At 40.5% G+C, this 21,160-nt stretch overlaps 1 protein-coding gene across 3 annotated transcripts in view; it reads left to right on the top strand.

The window, feature by feature from the left end:
* Positions 1 to 7,474: 7,474 nt before the first annotated feature.
* The window catches only part of ripk2 (receptor-interacting serine-threonine kinase 2), a 66,376-nt gene continuing 52,690 nt past the window's right edge, over positions 7,475 to 21,160 (top strand). The window contains exon 1 of one of the 3 annotated variants that reach the window (XM_072570285.1): positions 7,475 to 8,175. In XM_072570285.1, the coding sequence (XP_072426386.1) occupies positions 7,985 to 8,175 (191 nt within the window). In that variant the 5' untranslated portion in view covers positions 7,475 to 7,984. Of the gene's footprint in view, positions 8,176 to 17,525; positions 17,545 to 21,160 lie in introns of those variants that run through there. The other 2 variants (XM_072570286.1, XM_072570288.1) reach the window with 2 other exon arrangements.

Genomic DNA, 21,160 nt, shown 5'->3' with positions numbered 1-21,160 from the left:
ATGAATTAGAATTTACTGCAGATTACAAAAATGTAGCAGTTGTTGTCTGATTGGGAGGTGCTGTTGAAGAAGTCTTGACTGCAGTGCATCGTATCGATGCTACACACTACAGCTCAGGTGGTTAGGGGAATGATTGTTTAAGACCAGGAATGGGCTGCTTTAGCTGAGGTGCTGTTGAGATTCTTGGGTATTGTTACAGCTGCATAATTAAGGTAAGCGGTGAGTTTCTGTCATGTTCCGGACTTGTGCCTGATTAGTAATGGAAATGCACTGGGGATTCAGAAAGTGAGATACCTGTTGCAAAATTACTGATTTGTTCTCGTAGGCACAGTATTTCAGTAATTTACCCAGTTATGCTTCTAGTCAATAGAAATGGAATGTTGATGATGTGAGTCTCAGAAATGGCTATTCTATTGAATGTCGAGAACAAACAGTTGTTGATCATTGCCAGGAACTCCTGCTTTGTGAATAGAACTGAATAGATGCAATTACTAGGATTAACATTGAGGACTCTCATGCCACACCTTTGTGATTGTGTGTGTGTGTGCTAAAGGAGGAACAGGACGTACAAAGTTATGGATGTGAATGAGCCTTGGAAGCTGGCTGTAAACTATGATTCAGTGAGTATGACTATATCGTGCTGTTGTTTGACTGATCTGGGAAATAGTTTTCCTAATTTTGAGATAAGTTCCCAGATATTAGTAAAGACTTTTCAGTTGAAACAGGGAAGTTACTACATTTGTAATATCTGAATCTGATGCTTAAATCAATTTCAGGTGGTCTGTTGGTCTTCGGAGATGAAGTTTCCACACTTAATTAATTCAGTTGCCCAAAAATTAATTTTAATTCTCAAGTTTGAAGTAAGACTCAAATATAAATTGAAAGAGAATTTTGATATCATAGTACAAAGTTAATTTATACAATTAAACCTTTTCACTTTAGTATGCTAAGTATGTAGCTAGATTAATTTACTATCTCTTTTCTCCACTGGATTAATTTTAAGATAACCCAAAATGAGGTGTAAAAGTACTTATATCACATAGGCTTCTTTCATGTTTGGATAAGGCTAGCTAGCGAGGTCTCTGGAAATGGCACTTTATTTAATCTCCAGCGAAAATTTCAAGCACTTCCCAGTGTGACAATACCATGATATGGTGTGATGCATTAATGATCTGCAGCTATCACACAGTTAACAGCTCGAACATGAAGAAGAGACACAAGGCACATAATATTGGAGAAAATGATTAATCTTTCTAACAGCATCTATTATCTCCTACATTATAGTGACAGGCACTTGGTGTCTGGGGTTAAAGTAATTTGGATGTATTATAGCACACTTTCCTCAACATGTCATGCTGCAAGAGAATCGAGCTCAGAAACAGAAATTGATGGAAAGGCTCAGCATCTGTGGAGAGAAATAAGAGTCAACGTTTCAGGTTCAGTGATCACTCCTTAGAACATTCGAAGGAAGGGTCATTAGACCCGAAACATTATCTCTGACTTATCTCCATAGATGCTGCCAGTCCTGCTGAGCTTTTCCAGCAACTTCTGTTTTTGTTTCTGATTTCCAGCATATGCAGTTCTTTCAGTTTTCATGAGCTTTATACTGTTAAATCAAATGCTATGACACAAAATGATATCATCAGCATATCTCTTAAGGGCATGTTGCACATCTACTGTGAAACACAACATCCCCCTTTTGCATAAAGAAAATAATCTCTGATTTTTATACATTACTGTATGTAGGTGTGTGCTTTCAACTGAACAATTACACAGACATGTAAAAACAGAAATAAGATTAAAAACTCAGATTTCAATATAACATTTTGGAGGTTTGCCAACTTGTCTAAACTACATATCCTTCCCACCTCCAAACAGCCATGAGAAAGATCAGAAAATTCTACCCTATTTAATAACCTTAATCACATGTGGTTACCTAGTTGCATTATCTTTATTCTTCTTTTTCTACAATCACTTATTTAACTGCTTCTCAGTCTCCACTTGAATCATTAACTTCAGTTATACATTCCACAGCTTCTCAACTTTCCATGCAAAAGCATGACTCCATGTTAAATCTCTCCATTTCCTTGACATCCTTCACTAACTGTGGGGGAATCCAACATTACACAGTACGTTAACAGTGATCTCATCAAAATCATTAATAAATTCACCGTTACGTCTGTAAGTATTTTAAATGCACGCTCTTACACACTGACATACTTTTTTGCCAATTCCACTACCTTATCCCATATATCTTTGTAACTTTCCTTGATCCTCAAAACGATTTCCAACTTGGGCTACACATCCTACATCTGGATGGAAGTTTATAAATTATTTGACAAATAAAAGAAACAAATTCTTGTATGATGAAATAAAGTGAGATTTTGTTCCTATGGTTTTATGGACTAAATGAGATGGGGATTAAAACTGAAAATCAGACCACAAATGTTTTTTATAGAAGATATTTATTTAAAACATTTTTTACATTCAAGAGAATTCATTCAACAGTTCTCATAATTACCTTCTCTCAAACAATTATTCTAACTAACCATTTTGCACACACAAATATGAAACAAAATAGTTAAACTCTAAAAGATTTTTTGACAAAAAATAGTTTTAATGAATTTTCTTTCATTTGTATATTGTTTTGTTTTAGTTCAATAGTTTACAACTTTTACAATATAATTCTATTACGTTACATGTTGCATATGGTCATAATCACATGTTTCAGAGGTGTGGCTTTTTAGTTTTAGTTTTAGTAATTAAATTTTAAATGTAAATTTCATGGGGAAACCCTGCTAAATATCGAGAGGCTAGAAGGCCACAACACTTAACAGAATTACAATTCGAAAGATAACTTATGTTTACTGGATACAATCACAATTAAAGAAGTGAAAGTCATAATAAAAATGGGTAAGCGCACGTAGTGAAAATACCAGAGACATGATATCTTCAGTTATTCCATCACATGTGCTATTTTCCAAAATTGAGGAAATCGTTGGAATTGAAAAGGTATTTACTGACCATTTCCAACTTGAAAGAGGCTGTCTGTGTTTCAAAAATGGATGGAGCTTAGTGAAATTCTTTGCTTTGAGTTACCTCAGGACTTAATCAGAAGGAAAGATTGGTTCAGAAAAGCAGTTCAGAAACTGTCTCAGCTTTGGCTTTTATATTGCTACCTGAAATTTGAAAACTAAAAGCAGACCTTTATCTGAAGTAACTGCTGAACCAAGGGTGAATCCTCCAAACTTGCCAGGAGCTGTCAGGAGGGCAAGGAAGGGAACTGTATTGAGCAGATGACAAAAATTCTGTTTCCTTTGGCAGATTAAAGTTCTGGTATCAAGTTCTCTGATACATCTGTACTCAGAAACCTCTTTAGCAGCCAGGAATATTCATTATCTCCCCAGTCAACTGGAATTACATTTAAAGTCACGGTCTTGTGAGCCACAAGTGGAAAATATGCTCATTTATATTTATTTAAGGTAGACTTCCTCCTCCAAACTCTAGTGAGCACAAATTTCTTCAGAAACATAGATCCTTATAAACAAGATGTAACTTTTTGAAAATGCTCACAGTAAGAGATGAAGCCAGTCTGGACCAAGTAGTCTGCCTAAGCAAACTAGCCACATTGGCTGATGCCAACAAACCTGACCAGAGCAGCAAGTGGGCTACGTGCTGAGGGATGCACTAGCGCTTGGTGCAGCTGCTGCCAAGGTGCAGTGGGACAAGACCACTGTCTGAGGTCCTTCTGCTAAAGTTATTTAGGAGCTTGTTCATTTATCAGACCGTCCTAGTATCTCAGCGTACGTAAGTATAATCATAGATGTGTAAGAGAATCCCTTTGGTTTGTTGTGTTAGAGCCGAAATCAAATGTTTGCTTAATAAAAACCAAAAGAGCAAGGGTTATTGGACGCGAAACATTAACTCTGATCTCTCTTCAGAGATACTGCTAGATGCCTTAATCCATTCAGCGACCAGTGAAACCATCCCCCTTCCCATGGCATCTTCCCACGTAACTGCAGAAGGTATAACACCTGCTCCTTCACCTCCTCCCTGCTCACCATCCAAGGGCCTTAACAGTCTTTCCAGGTGAAGCATTTTACCCATAACTCCTCCAACCTTGAATATTGCATTTATTGCACCCAATGTGGCCTACTCAACATTGGAGAAACTAAACACAGACTGGGTAACCATTTTGCAGAACACTATCGGTCTGTGGGCGAACATGACCCTGACCCTCCCGTAGCCAGTCATTTTAACACAGCGTCCTGCTCACATGCCCACTTGTCTGTCCTCAGCATGCTGCAATACTCCAGTGAATCACAGCGCAAGCTGGGGAACAACACCCCAACTTCAAACTCGACACTTTACACACTTCGGACTTAATATTGAGTTCAAATTGTGAACCAACTCCCATTTCTTCCCCTTCTTTCAGCTTTACTTGTTACATTCACTATTTCCATGCTGTACATCTCTATGACTCTATCTTGTCTGTTGGTTAACTGCTGGCTGATCAGATGTTTTCTTTAAACAGCAAGATTTTCTAATCAGATGATAACAACTAACCACTGTTTACATTCTCAGTATGACTTCAAAAACCTGATAGTCAAGAACTACATCAGCACCTATGTTGTCAATGTTTAATTAATACTCTGAATATTTCATCCTCTGTGTCAAAGGCCACATATGAAGTATCACATTCTCAACATCACTGACTGCATTTTCAGTATTTGTTAAAACATTGAGTATTTCAAGGTAGATCACATTAGTATTTCTTCCTTCTTGAGCCAAAATACGGAGCACCCTCAGTGACTCTACTCAACTGTTATGTTTTCTGTTGTTTTGCAAGAAGTGTTTTTATTCTGATATTCCTATCAGAGTATTCAGTGGGTCAGATGGTTCACAAGGATGTCAATCTAAACTTACTGTACCCAAGACACTAGCTCTTGATTCCACCTATTATATTCATATAACTCTGATCTACAATTGTGAGGAGGATCATTCGATTTGATATAGTTTTATTGTCATGTACCAAGATTCTGTGAAAAATATTGCTTTGCATGTTAACCAAACAAATCATACCTTACGTAAGTGCATCAGGATAATAGAACAGTTCTGACTCCTGATGAAGAGCTTATACTTGAAATGTCGACTCTCCTGCTCCTTGGATGCTGCCTGGCCAGCTGTGCTTTTTCAGCACCACACTTTTTGATTCTAATACAACAGTATGTAGGATGTAGTGTTATAGCTACAGAGAGGGTACAGAAAAACATCAACTACATCATTAAGTCTGATAACAGCAGGGAAGATGCTGTTCTTAATTATAGTTAGAGCTTCCTTAAAAGGTCTTTGTCTTTTCCTTGAAACACTGGTACTTCTTGATTTTTGTCACTCCATCAAGTTATGCGAAGAATGAGTGATGAATACCAGCTGCAGTATGTAGATCCGCGGTGCCATTTCATTTAAAGTGATTCCGACGCATTTATCAGTACTCCCCTAGTTCCGCGCGAAAACAATCTTTACTCGGAAGAAAGCAAATTGCAATGGCAGCAGTACTCCTCAACAACAAAATGCATTTTTATCCCGTTTTGCACTGCCGCCTCACAAGTACATTTTTCTCTAACCTCTATTCTTCCCCGGCTGTGTGTGCCACCTGTTACTTTCCATTACGTATCATGACATGTACTGTCTCAGAAGATAACTTACATAAAAGAAAAGTATGAAAAAAACAGAAAATTATTCAACATTTACAATGGTCAATCTGCTGCACTCCTTCTTGGTGTGTTTGGAGATTAAGGTTGTAAAGCAAATCTCAATTACAACGTCAGTGGGGACACAGCATAGACAAGGCTGGAGCATCCCATGTTAGATCAAAGAACATGGTGATTAGTTGCCAACTCCGCTACAACATGCCCTTTGATTTTCAATTATTGTCCCACCAGGTCTGGTTGAGTTTGGCATAAGCAACTTGGAGCAGTTTGCTAACAAATGAATAGGCATACTGACACTGCTTTTATGGATATAGATGTATCCTTTCTTAATATCATGACTTGGAGGTGCCAGTGTTAGACTGGGGTGGCCAAAGTTAAAAATCAAACAAAACCAGGTTATAGTCCAGCTGCTTTATTTGGAAGCACTAGCTTTTGGAGCGCTGCTCTACAACGTGGTATTGTGTGATTTTTAACTTTATCTTAACATCAACTTCAATTAAAAGTTTAGACCTGTGGGATATCGGTAAATTAATGTTACTTCTGCATTTCTGCAATTCCATCTTACAAAGTAAAATGAACTCACACCAGTGTGTAATTGTTTTAGCCAAGAGCTGAGTCAACAAGAATGGAAACGATGTGGAGGAAATATATAATTGTTTTTGTATTAGCTAAAACTGTATGTCAGAAGGTAGACATTATGGGCAAGTAGATAAGATGTTGTGAGGGGATGAAGTTAAGCTTGATACGCCTGTACAAACAGTAGATATAAACATGTGCTTCCCACTTTTACAAAAACACAGGAACAAACCCCAATTAAAAGGGTCATAGGGATCAGAACGGCCTCGGGAAAGGCACAAGTGAAGGGGGTAGATAATGATGAAGAAAGAATATGCCTAACAATGACCTACAGCAGGATGAGGTCAAACAGCCTTGTGAGGCCAGGAATAAGCATTTTGTCACAGACAAGGCCAGATAAGGCAAGAGATAAACAGGGGTAATGGGGGCCGGTTTTAGGGAAGTGGACGATGTAAACAGGGGAGGGAGCAGTGTAAAACAATAGACATCAAATCATATAAATGTTGTGTATGAATTGAATTTGGTGTGTGTATGTCCCTTGCCTTGTAGACAGTGGACATCACACCCACTTGCAAGTGTAAAATAAATGGCACTACTGATTCAGATCTTGTCTCGGACTGAAACTATTGAAGTGAGTGGGCTTTGTTTCTCACAGACCCCTCTCCTCAGTATTGCCCTCAATTCACACCAAATAATTATTGCCACTATCTGCTACAAGAAAGGGATCCGTAGCTGGCATATTTCAAACATAACCTGCCAATTTGTGGACCTCTGCAATTTATTGGAATATTTTGGTTTGCAAATTATTACCAGTTAACCAAACTGGCTGATTAATCAACCAGTTAATTGACCTGGCCCCAACTCTCTTTGGCCAGGTCTGTTCGTTCCCTAAATTACAATAGTAAGCAAACTTCCAAAAACAAATGGACACTTCATTGGCTTTAGAAAGTTGCAGGACACCAGGCGGCAGTGCAAAACGGGATACAAATGCATTTTGTTGTTGAGGAGTACTGCTGCCATTGCAATTTGCTTTCTTCCGAGTAAAGATTGTTTTCGCGCGGAACTAGGGAAGTACTGATAAATGCGTCGGAATCACTTTCAATGAAATGGCACCGCGGATCTACATACTGCAGCTGGTATTCATCACTCATTCGCATAACTTTCGCAGCTTCGAATTGAAAACTACCTTACCCAGAAGAGCTTGTGCCTCTAGATATACATCTAGAGCAGAATAAGTCTTTCTATGACTGTCGGAATCTCAAGGGCGCTTCCATAATTAGTACTAACACTGCGTAAAAGACAATTCTTGGGGGACTCTTTCAGAAAAAAAAAGACGAGAAGCGACATTAACTAGATTTTTCTATTTCCCATAAAAGGCGTGGTTTCTGACCGGGTTAAGGTTGCGCAGTGACAGATCCTGAAGAGCGGAAGAGCCGTAATTTTGGGGAATTCCTGTGAGGAAGTGACTGAGAAAACAGCTCTCTGTCTCTCTCTGCCGAGGCGTTCACAGCTTCTCGCTGAGACACCGAACTGGCCGCGTCTGTTCCAGATTGATTTATGCGGGAGGGGGCGTTCTCCTGTGAAAATGTCGTGTTTCTTCTGTAGCTGACCCCTCGTCCTCCAGCAATGGACAAATATCAGAATCTGCACTGAGACGGAATCAGAGAGAGAGAGCAGTAAACAGTATTTTTACAGTTATGGAGTGTTCCAGGGGGAGCAGTTTCTCCAGTATCTCGTCCATCCTAGATGTGGTTCCCTATCAGAAGTTGGTGGACCTGCATTATATCAGCAAAGGAAGCTATGGCGTCGTATTTAGAGCACAGCACAGCGACTGGAGGATGACCGTGGCAGTCAAGTGTCTACAATTCGACTCTCCAGTGGGTGAAGGGTATGCTATTGATGATACTTGAGAGAGAGGGCACGAGTCTTGAAAGGTTTTGTGTAATATCTTTACTCATCACGTGTTGATAAGGAAGCAGAGAAGCGTGTGGTGATGCAGCTTGGTCAGATGGACATAACATAGGGTTTATGTTTCTAAAAGGGCCCAGGAACTGAGAGATTTGGATTTCTATGTACATTGAAGGATGTGAGAGCAGTGAATAACACATCGTGTTCTAGGCTCTCTGCTCTGGGGATCAGTGATTCAACCAACCAAATCATGTGCTGTACTGGGCAGGAAGATCTCTGAGAGCATTGTGCTCCTCAGAGATAAGATTGACTATGTCCAGGCCACCTCCCGTATCAGCCTGAGCTAGGTGAAGGCTTTGACAGTATATTGCGCAACTGCATGTGGGATGCGCTGGCCAAAATGAGCTTTGGGGAAGGAATCCACAGTTGGATCCAACTGCTCTACACCAACATCAGTAGAATCGTCTCAATCAACAGGTGGGAACCAGAAAGCTTCCCACCAGATCAGGAGTCAGGCAGGATTGCCCAGTGTGTCCTGCCTTATTTGTATGTTGTATGGGACCTTTGCCGAATCCATTAGGAAGGATGTGAGCCTGAGAGAGGTGACTACCCCAGGCAGCAGTAAGTTGCAGATCAAATCCTGCCTGCACATGGATGACGGCACCATTTTCTGCTCAGATCTGTTGTCAGCACGCAGACTCATGAGCATCTGCAACCAGTTTGAACTGGCCTTGGGAGCCAAGGTGAATCGGGGCAAGATTGAGGCTATTTCCTTTTTGAACTGGGCCAACTAATCCTTTATCCCCTGCCAGGGCAGATTACCTGAAGGTGCTGGGAATGTGGTTTGGAGGGGCCGGGGTGTGCACAAAAACTTGGGGGAAGTGTAGCACTAAGGTGAGATAGGAACTGGACAGATTGGAGCACCACTCCCTATCCATTTCATCAGGTGAGGTACTTTTGGTACTGTAGTATGTATTACACATCTGGCCCATTCACAGAATGTGTGCCTTAGCAGTCACCCCAGCAATCCTCCATTTTGTCTGGAAGCCAAAGATAGATCATGTCCACAGGGACACCATGTACAAAGCTCTGGATAAAGGAGAGGGAATGGATGTAGCCAACGCTGCCCTCATCCTGATAACCCATGTGTGTGCATAGCTGCATCAAGCTGTATATAGACCCACGGTATGCAAATACCAAATGTCACTGCCTACTGATGTTTGAATTGTCCCTAAAGATATGGACTAGGCCCTGGTCTCGTTGCCATGGAATGTTCCAAGTAGTTGGACTGTTTTGCATCATCTGTATCCCATGGAAAAATTTGCAAAGGAAAACACCTTTGACCATAAGTCTATCAGAAAATGGTCAGCACATTGCAGGAAAAGGAGAAAGTTGATTCTGTCACATGGTTCCCTGAACAGACTGTCAAAGTCACTTGACAGAATGCTACGTCAGAACTTTCCAACAAGCACCAAGATGGCTGGTGGTAAGAAGGGCACTACCTGTGAGATCTGTCATGTGTACCCTGACTCTGAGCCATTGTACATCACCCCAGGTGATGGGTAAAGGGGTGGACAGAAGGACAGCGAATGTCACACATTTTCTTCTCAAATGTATCTATGCAATGAAGGTCTGGAGAGAGTTTTTGGTTTTTGTCGAGATTCATCCCAAGCAGCTCTGTGACGCACGACTCTGTTCTATGAGCTATTCTCCAGAATGCACATTGGGACAAATACTGACTGTGCATGGAGGGCCATCAACTCCGTGAAATATACTCTTTGCTCTGCCCAAAACTAGTTGGTCTTCCAGTGTAGAGTTGACCTTAACAGTGTTACAGACTGGCATGTGCCAAGGTCCAAGACTATATGCTGAGGGGTGCACTGAAACTTGGGGCACCTACTTGCCCCAGCAGTGCAGGAAGTCCACCATCTAAGGCCTTTTTGCTAAAGTATAATGACTGTCTGTTCAGTTGCCAGAAAGACCCTCTTGTTACCTCAAAATTAATGTGTGAATAGAATAGGTCTTTGTTATGCAACTGGAGGGAAGCTCTGAGGAATGTCAAATTCCAATATGATGTTTGCTTTTTTTTTTGCAACGACTGTACAGAACTGTTAAAAGACCCTATGTCTATAATTCTAGATGATTTTTTTAGAAATCAAGTATATTTTTTCAATAAAACAAACTAGGGTTCCAGGTTTTCTGGAAGATTTACATAGAATACAAGAGCAGAGAGGTGACGTTGAACTTGTACAAGACACTTGTTAGACTTCAGCCAAAGTATTGTGGGTTTCACATTATAGGGACGATGTTTATGAACTGGAGAGAGAGCAAACGCGATGAGACTAGAATGGTTCCAGGAATGAAAAATATCAGCCATGATGTTGGATTGAAGATATTGGAACTGTTCTCCCTTGAGAGACGGCTGAGAAAAGATCTGGTTGAGAGTTTCAAAATCATTGGTGAGCTAGACACAGTAGATAGGTTGAAGCCATTTCTACCTGTAAGAGAAACAAGAATGAGAGAGAACATAAGCTTAAAGTGATGTGTAAATGATTCAAAAGTGATTTGTGAAAAGAACTACTCAACATTTGAACATGTTATGGTTTGGAATATATTGCTTGGAAGTGTGCTGCAGGCAGGTTCAATTGGGCCATTTGAGGGGGCATTGGATGGAACTTTTGGAAAGTAATGGTGTGCAGGAATATGGGAAGAAGGCAGGAGCTGGTAATAGTTGGTACGGGCACAATGAGCCGAATTCCTTCCTTCTGCACTGTGATTCTGTGAATTGTTTGAAATAGGAAGTCAATTTATGCAAACCTTAATTTTCCAGTGCATGGTTTGTGATGCATGAGCCACTATAGAATGAGATGGTCAAGAATTTAAAAGTTGCGATTTGTAAGATGCCACGTAAATTTCATGTGAAATCACAACTGGGTGTGCCATAGTGTTAAGGGGTTTAGATGGAGAGGAATTTGTTAGGTGTGTACAAGAAAAGTTTCTGATTCAGTATGTGGATGTACCAACAAGAGAAGGTGCAGAACTTGAACTTGACCTACCCTTGGAAAATAAGGCAGGGGAGGTGAATGAGGTGTCAATGAGGAAGCACTTTGGGGCCAGTGACTATAATTCTACTAGTTTTAAAATAGTGATGGAAAAGGATGGACCAGATCTAAAAGTTGAAGTTCCAGATTGGAGAAAGGCCAATTTTGACAGTATTAGGCAAGAACTTTCAAAAGCTGATTGGGGCAGATGTTCACTGGTAAAGGGACGGCTGGAAAATTGGAAGCCTTCAGAAATGAGAACGAGAGTTCAGAGACAGTGTATTCCTGCTCGGGTGAAAGGAAAGGCTGCTAGGTATAGGGAATGCTGGATGACTAAAAAAATTGAAGGTTTGTTCAAGAAAAAGGAGAAAGCAAATGTCAGGTATAGACAGGATAGATCGAGTGAATCCTTAGAATATAAAGACAGTAGGAGTATTATTAAGAGGGAAATCAGGAGGGCAAAAAGGGGACATGAGATAGCTTTGGCAAATAGAATTAAGGAGAATCCAAAGGGTTTTTACAAATACATTTAAGGACAAAAGGGTAACAAGGGAGAGAATAGGGCCCCTCAAAGATCAGCAAGGAGACCTTTGTGTGGAGCCGCAGGAGATGGGGGAAATACTAAACAAGTATTTTGCATCAGTATTTACTGTGGAAAAAGATATGGAAGACATAGAATGTAGGGAAATAGATGGTGACATCTTGAAAAATGTCCATATTAGAGAGGAAAAAGTGCTGGATGTCTTGAAACGCATAAGTGGATAATTCCCCAGAACCTGATCAGGTGTACCCTCGAACTCTGTAGGAAGCCAGGGAATTGATTGCTGGGCCTCTTACTGAGATATTTGTATCATCGATAATCACAAGTGAGGTGCTGGAAGGCTGGAGATTGGCTAACATGGTACCACTGTTTAAGAAGGGTGGTAAGGACAAGCTAGGGAACTATAGACCAATCAGCTTGACGTCGGTGGTGGGCAAGTTGTTGGAGGGAATTCTGAGGGACAGGATGTACATGTATATGGAAAAGCAAGGACTGATTAGGGATAGTCAACATGGCTTTGTGCATGAGGAAATTTATGTCTCTCAAACTTGATTGAGTTTTTTTTTTGAAGTAACAAAGAGCTCATGGAATACCCTGTATTCCATGAGCTCTAACCTTGCTCACCAGGAGACCGGTAAGCAAGGTTAGAGCTCATGGAATACAGGGAGAACTAGCCATTTGGATACAGAACTGGCTCAAAGGTAGAAGACGGAGGGTAGTGTTAGAGGGTTGGTTTTCAGACTGGCGGCCTGTGACCAGTGGAGTGCCACTGGTGCTGGGTCCACTACTTTTCATCATTTATATAAATGATTTGGATGTGAGCATAAGAGGTGCAGTTCGTAAGTTTGTAGATGACACCAAAATTGGAGATGTAGTGAACAGTGAAGAAGGTTACCTCTGATTACAACAGGATCTTGATCAGATGAGCCAATGGGCTGAGAAGTGACAGATGGAATTTAATTTAGATAAATGCGATGTGCTGCATTTTGGGAAAGCAAATCTTAGCAGGACTTATACACTTAATGGTAAGGTCCGAGGGAGTGTTGCTGAACAAAAAGACCTTGGTGTGCAGGTTCATAGCTCCTTGAAAGTGAAGTCGCAGGTAGATAGGATAGTTGGGATTCACATATAAGAAAGACCAGGTAAAAATGGTAGCTTTTTTTCCCACAACGAGGTTGGTGAGCCAATTGGATTTTAAAACAATTGTTGATCGTCCTCAAGGTCACCATTACTGTCTTTGCATGTTTCAAATTTATGAATTGAATTTTAAATTTCATCAGCTGCCATTGCAGGATTTCAAGCCTGAGTCTCTGAATTGCTAACCCACATTTCCTTGAGTCATTCTAAACTAACCATTGAAGTTATTACTTTATTCATTCAATACTTTGCTCCCTCAGTAGCGAATGAGGTCAGAGTTTGGAAAATCAATCGATTCAAAGTTGGATCCAAAGGTATCATGATCAGTATTTGGAGTTCACGATTTCCTTTGCACAGGACAATGCATTAACCAGTTGGTTTGTGCCATAATTCAAAGTTAATTGGAATGTTTTTTTCAGATTTCTCTGAAACTGAAGAGTCTTCAGGTGTCAAAACAAAAAGGACAGCTATTGAGCTATATTTGTTCAGATGGAAGTTGGAAGCATAAAACTTCAACCTTGAATCCTGTGTTATTAATTGTTTCTGATGGTTCTTCCTGAATCTTAATTCAATGTTAATTGGAATGCTTTTTCAGATTTCTCTTAAACTAAAAAAAAGCTTCAGGTGACAAAACAAAAATTAGGAAAATGTACTTTTTCCTTGACTGTTAGAAATCAAACTAACTTTTCGTTAGTTTTTTTGAGCAGTCTGGAGTAGCAAACTGTTTATATTTGCTTCTTTATGTTAAAGGAGGTTGTTCACTGGAAGAATGAAGAATGAAGAAACAATTGCAACAAATCCTGATGATTGTATTATTTTCTTGTGTAAGACATTAGAAGTACATGGAGGAAAAAAGATATATTCCTAAATCTTGGATAGTTGTCAGACTATATCATGCTGTTCATTTTTGAGTCCCAAAGAGGATAATATTTGTCTAATGATTCAAGCTGTCTTTTTTTTTCGGGGGTGGGGGGTGTGCGAAAGACCCGAAGTTTTATTAACAACACAAAAGTGACCATCAATTTCATGTCAATGATGAGGAGGTTGTCCTTACTCAGAATGAAACTCCAATTTAATGATTACATTTTACAGAGCATTTTCATTCATTCTCTGTGATTATGGGTAAACTCTGCTTCCATTACTGCAAATTAACTCCTTTTACAGCAGGGATATTTACAGCTGTTAACATGCATTTGGTCATGTTTGTTTACTTGTAACATACCAGAATTGATATGCTTAATGAGTGTTTTCACTGCCGTGACTGAATAGTGCAGTGCAACAATTCAGCAAGAACCATCAGAAATGATTTAATAGTATAGGATACAAGGGTGAAGTTTTATGCTTCCAACATCTATCTGAACAATGACAGCTCAATAGCTGTCCTTTTTGTTTTGTCATCTGAAGTCTCTTTAGTTTCTCCCCAAATATAAATCATAGAAGCTTTTGGAAGGATGCATTTAAGCTCTGAACCTTGGTAATAGAATTGGAAAGTGTCTCACATTTTAATATCTCCTCTGAGTGTAGAACATCCAGAAGTAGCAAATAATACAATAAGTGAAAATGTAAATAGTAACTTGTGACTAAAAGGTAGAGTCTCATTTTTTTTGTGTCAGTGCCTTGTATTTGCAAATCTGCAATTTGGGAATGCATCCAAAGTGCTCAACTGGCATTACATGGACTGTTAAGCGTGAGGACACAGGAAGGGAGAGGAGAGGCAAGACTTGGGGTACTTTGCAGCATCTTCTGATACACATGCATTGTGCAGAATTTTTTTTTTTGAAGCTTGATCTTTTCTATGTTGAGTTGCACTTTGGTTCCACTAGCACCATTCGTTTGCATGAACTTGTCAGACTCTATGATTAATTTCCATTGTGCAGCAATAGCACTCCCAAGGTGCAGCCTTCAGATTTAAACAGGTCTCTTGCAGCGGGATTCTCAGTTGGTGTTCAAATCAGTGAAGTTCATCTACTGGCTGACAGAGAAAAAAAAATCCACATTCAAATAGTCTAACCTTCCTCTGACACAACTTTCTCAGCAAGCATTTGAAAAAGCAGGGTCAGCCAGTAGCAAGGAGTAAAAACAATGACTGCAGATGCTGAAAACCAAATACTGGATTAGTGGTGCTGGAAGAGCACAGCAGTTCAGGCAGCATCCAACGAGCTGCTCGTTGGATGCTGCCTGAACTGCTGTGCTCTTCCAGCACCACTAATCCAGTAGCAAGGAGTGCAGTGTTTTCTGTCCTTGTCGTCATCTCCATTTCTTTGCTACTGTTTCAGACTACCTTGTTTCCAACGATGTTTCACAGGACTCTGCTTTGGGTTCCTTCCTGTTTGTGGTTTTCATTAATGACTTAAATATGGAAAGACATGATTGGAAGCTTTCAGACCATACACAATCCAGCTGGATCGTTGATGGTAAAGAAGGATGGCTGTCCACTGCAGGATGACATCAATGGTTTGATTAGAGTGGAAAGGTGGCAAATGGAATTCAACCTGGAGAAATATGAGGTTATTCATTTGGGCAGGGCAAACAAAATGAGAATACATAATAAGCAGTTGGGTATTGAGAAGCATGGAACAGAGGAGTCCAAGAGGTGACTTAATTGCGGTGTAGCGGAGAGGTCAGTTGAATGGTAGAAGGATTAGAGGGGGCATAAGGGAAATCATTTCCACCTAGTGGGTGGTGGGTGTCTGGCATTTTCTGCCCAAACGGTGCTTGAGGAGGAAACCCTCGCTCATTGAAGAGAAACCTTGGGTCCTGTACCTGAACCTACAAGGCTGTGGACCAAGTGCTGCAACGTGCATTTAGAATGTTGGGGAGATGGAGGGGGTGTTCCAGTTTGTTAAACCAGAAGAGAGGTGGTGTCCTGAATGGCTTCTTTCCATGCTGTATCTTTTCTGTAGGTCTACTGAACTGCAGGCAAATATTTTAACTCTATCCTATTGATCTCCCAGTTCCACCATTGACAACCATGCCTTGCTTCACCTCAGCTTTCCTCTTGAGGAATTCCCTCCTTAAGTTGCTTTGTTTTGCCAGTTATGTTTGTTTTAACTTTTAACTGACCCTTTTCATCACTCTTCCATTGGTTTATGTGGAAGCAGGGTGTGTACAGGTAGGAGATTATAAGCTTGGGGCAGTTGCAATGGTGGAGGGAAGACCTTTAGAGGAAATTACTAAGTAATTTCTAACACCGAGCATAAATCTCTTAGATTTGTTGACAGTGCTGAGATTAGACTTGGAGGAAAAAAGCTTAAGTCTGGAGAGAAATCAGAGTGTATTATTGGAGAAACTGAAATGATTCAAAGAAATATTTAAGAGGGGAGGAGGGCTGAGGCAAGAATTCAAAGCAGAGTCAAGAACAATTACCCCAGTAGGTAGGGGAAGCAGCCTGTTTAAAAACAAATAGGTGCAAAAGTGTGAACGAAGTGTAAGACTGTTCACGGAGGCAGAATTAAGGATTGAATGGATCATTGTTTTATTCGGGGTCAGGAAAGGAAAGATCAGATAAAGATTTATAAAAATGCTGCAAACTTGAGATTGGGTGGAGGAAATTACAGCAAGTGCGGGGAAAGTATGATTAGGAGGTTGGCTGTTGTTTAAGCTAAGAGTACTTTTTGGCTGCAGGCAAAAAGAACAGTTTTTTGTTATGCATTGATTGCAAGGTGTAGATCTGAATGCTGAGTCCTGGACTAAAGTTGTTGCTGCTGAGAGAGGGACTGAGGACATGTATGTCATGGTACATGGCAAAGTGGATGGATGGATTAGACAAAGTGACAAGGATAGATATCAGAAAAGCTGGTGTCAATGATTAGAGGTGGATCACAAAGGAAATTGTTTAGAATTTCAATGGAAATCGTGTGTAATGATTTTGACCTGCAGACAAGAATCTATTTACGTTCTGTCAAATATGGGCTTATCAGTATTCCGTAAGCAAACTTAAACTCAACTACTGCTAATTTTGTTATTGGATAAATGCCAAGGAATGGTAAAATTTCTGCATCAATAATTCTTCAAGTTAAAGAAACAATGTGTTTTAAATGGAGAGTCATGTCATGATGGGTGTATTTAACAGAGATGTTTTCTGTGGTTTTATGGGAACTTGTTTGATATTATTATACATTGATTGTTATATTGTTTATCTTTTGATGTTATTAAGCAGGAATATTAAGTTGAAAGATCCTTCTCTCCCAGTTTCTGCACTTCAGACAAGTCCTCTAATCCCACTTTGTTAACCTGTTATTTAAAACCACTGGGAATGTCAAATCGTGATTAACTGAAGGTCTTTAATCTTTTTATTTTAAAAAAAAGAAGCACCATGAATTTTGTTTTTGTGTAGTTTGGGTGGCAAGTAGTCAAATGCAGAGATCGAAGTTAACCTTATAGCTCCAACAGTCACTATCAAACAAAAACTCATCATAGTTTCTACCCTTTATATTTCTTCCTCCCAACCACACCTTGCCAAAAAATAAGTAAAGATGCATACTTCTGGGAAAAGTGTTTTTGTGTAAATGATCATTATTTGTCTTGGTGGTTGTGTAGATGTTTATGTAGCAGTTTTTTTAAAAGAAACTTTCCATTTGCTTTTCTCAGCTTAACAAATATTAAAGAAAGGATCTTGCTGCATTCTTGGGTGAGTTGTAGCCACTAGTGTTACATTGGAAACTGGCAACTGTACTTATCAAACAAAAGTGTTGACAGTGGTTGAGAGGAATGTTCGTTCAGCAATAATACTAGATCCTGCTAATACGATTGTGGTTGGATGTTTTTCTAAGCCCTGTGAGTTTAATTAAGAAGTTTGTCTGCAAGGTGGCACCTCCAAGTGTGTATCATTCTAACGATAATGTTTTACAGCATCAGCTGAGATTGCAACCTTCAAATCTGTAATTGGGGTCAATGTGAGAAGTTGAAAATATTTGACATTTGAATGTTTTGAAAAGTGGCTATGTCTTTTATTCTCTTACATTATTGACATGCTTTAACATTAAATAAGTCTATCTGTCTGTCTGGGCACCGAATTGTAAATACAGGAGAACCTCGATTATCCAAACATGATGGGCGGGCACTATTTCGTTCGGATAATCGATTATTCGGTTAATCGATTTTAAATGCCTTTTGTCTGGGGCTCGGAGTTTTTAAAGGCTGCTCCTCGTTCAGGAGACAAGGCAGCACAGCGTGCGAGGCCCCGCCCCCAGAACGGTCTCCGGGGATGCTGGGCTGTTCACCAATATCAAGACTGCTGCTGCTGCCTTTTGTGGGGTGAGTCTGCAAATACAGCGTGCGTGCACACACGTGCGCACGCACACACAGCTACCGCTCACACATATCTTTTTACTACAACTTTTTGACAGGTTAGAACTTTGCCCTGTGCAGGACAATGTTGGAGAGATTATCTGGGGATGGGGGTTTTAGGGTCACCTCTGTGTCGAACTCCAGGGAAAGTGTGGGGAGAGAGGGAGGGTGGGCAGTCAGTCATTTGGAGAAGGTGCCTGTTTAATCGCTGTAAACAAAAGATGTGATCACTGTTGGAAACACGTATTTGATGTAAAATTTCTATCATGACTTCGAGATCTTTGGATAATCCAATTTTCGGATAATCGGTATTCGGATAATCGAGGTTCCACTGTATGTGGTTCTCTTGGCTCACACCTGACATTTTACCTTCTGTTTACAATAAGAAGAATATAATTGGTATGTTCCATTATAGATTATCTTGTTTTTTTCTAGATGAGGTGAATTTCCTGCTGTGAAAATTAACTGAAATTGCCTATGTGCCTGTAAGACTTGCATAGAGTATGGTCTTTCTAGGATTTACGACCAGAGCTTTAAAGGTTTTAGTTTCTAAGTGGTTGGCAACACTTTGCATTGAAGATGATCAGCTTGGTCTAGCATTAGCACATCAACTAAGGTCACAAGTGAATGCAGTATTGAGAGATGTATTTAGTGTTCACAAATAATGAGTCCTTGCATTCTAGTGTCATTTTAATCTGAAATATCATCTGTCTGTTTAGGTGGTTTCTATAAATCTCGTGTCCTTTCTTTCAGTCAATAATAAAACTTTATTGTTTTAGGGTGTGAAATAAATACAAAAGATTCCAAGTCACTTCATAGGGACATCCTAAGGCAAAATTTGCCACCAAGACTTGTTCTAACAAACTTTTTTTCTTCGGGTGTGTGCCTGTGGTTGGCATGACGATCATTTGTTGTTCATCCTTAACATCGTGAAAGTGGTGAGCTGCCTTTGATATTAAAAATCACACAGCACCTGGTTTATAGTCCAACAGGTTTATTTGGAAGTACAAGCTGTGATGTGTTATAATTTTTTAAAAACTTTTTGTCTACTGCAGTCCAACGCTGTCACCTCCACTTCTTGAATGAATTCAGTCCTTGGGGTGTAGGTAAACCCATAATACTATTTGGAAGTACCAGGATTTTGATTCAGCAACTCTTAGAAATGTATTTCCAGGTCAGGATGGTGTGTGTGGCTTGAAAGAGAACTTATAGATGTGTGGTGTTCTTATGCATCTGCTGCCCTACTCTTTGTATGTAATAGAAGTTATGAATTTCGAAGGGGCTGTTCATGGAGCATTGGTGAGGCACAGTAGTGCATCTTGTATGTGGTACATACTACTGCCAGTGTATGTCAGTGGTGAAGGGAGTGAATGTTGAAGGTGATGCACAGGATGTCAGTCAATTTGTCGTGGAATATGTTAAGCTTCTTGAGTTGGAGCTGCAGCCGTCAAGAATGTTGTGCTGGAAAAGCACAGCCAGTCAGATGGCATCCAAGGAGCAGGAGAGTCAATGTTTCAAGCAAAAGCTCTTCATCAGAAATGAAGGGGTGACGCAAGGGGGCTGACAGTTAAATGGGAGGAGGGCTGGAGGGGGAAAGTAGCTGAGAATGTGTTAGGTAAATGAAGGTAGGGGTGAAGGTGATCAGGTGGAGCGGATAGGTGCTGCAGCCATCAAGCAAATGGAAAATATTCCATCACAATCCTGAATTGTACCTGTAGGTGGTGAACAGACGTTGTGGGATTTAGAACATAGAACATAGAACATAGAACAATACAGCACAGAACAGGCCCTTCGGCCCACGATGTTGTGCCGAACTTCAAACCTAGATTAAGCACCCATCCATGTACCTATCCAAATGCCACTTAAAGGTCGCCAATGATTCTGACTCTACCACTCCCACAGGCAGCGCATTCCTTGCCCCCACCACTCTCTGGGTAAAGAACCCACCCCTGACATCTCCCCTATACCTTCCACCCTTCACCTTAAATTTATGTCCCCTTGTAACACTCTGTTGTACCCGGGGAAAAAGTTTCTGACTGTCTACTCTATCTATTCCTCTGATCATCTTATAAACCTCTATCAAGTCACCCCTCATCCTTCGCCGTTCCAACGAGAAAAGGCCAAGAACTCTCAACCTATCCTCGTACGACCTACTCTCCATTCCAGGCAACATCCTGGTAAATCTTCTCTGCACCCTCTCCAAAGCTTCCACATCTTTCCTAAAGTGAGGCGACCAGAACTGCACACAGTACTCCAACTGTGGCCTAACCAAAGTCCTGTACAGCTGCAACATCACTTCACGACTCTTGAATTCAATCCCTCTGCTAATGAACGATAATACTCCATAGGCCTTCTTACAAACTCTATCCACCTGAGTGGCAACCTTCAAAGATCTATGTACATAGACCCCAAGATCCCTCTGTTCCTCCACCTGACTAAGAACCCTACCATTAACCCTGTATTCCGCATTCTTATTTGTTCTTCCAAAATGGACAACCTCACACTTGGCAGGGTTGAACTCCATCTGCCACTCCTCAGCCCAGCTCTGCATCATATCTAAGTCCCTCTGCAGCCGACAACAGCCCTCCTCACTGTCCACAACTCCACCTATCTTCGTATCATCTGCAAATTTACTGACCCACCCTTCGACTCCCTCATCTAAGTCATTAATAAAAATTACAAACAGCAGAGGACCCAGAACTGATCCCTGTGGAACTCCACTTGTAACTGGGCTCCAGGCTGAATATTTACCATCTACCACCACTCTCTGCCTTCGACCGGTTAGCCAGTTTTCTATCCAATTGGCCAAATTTCCCTCTATCCCATGCCTCCTGACTTTCCGCATAAGCCTACCATGGGGAACCTTATCAAATGCCTTACTAAAATCCATGTACACTACATCCACTGCTCTACCCTCATCCACATGCTTGGTCACCTCCTCGAAGAATTCAATAAGA

Source organism: Chiloscyllium punctatum, chromosome 5 (genome assembly GCF_047496795.1).
Source record: "Chiloscyllium punctatum isolate Juve2018m chromosome 5, sChiPun1.3, whole genome shotgun sequence".
Classification (NCBI taxonomy): domain Eukaryota; kingdom Metazoa; phylum Chordata; class Chondrichthyes; order Orectolobiformes; family Hemiscylliidae; genus Chiloscyllium; species Chiloscyllium punctatum.
The sequence above is the reverse complement of the archived record's forward strand: the minus strand, read 5'-3'. Positions and strand labels throughout refer to the sequence as shown.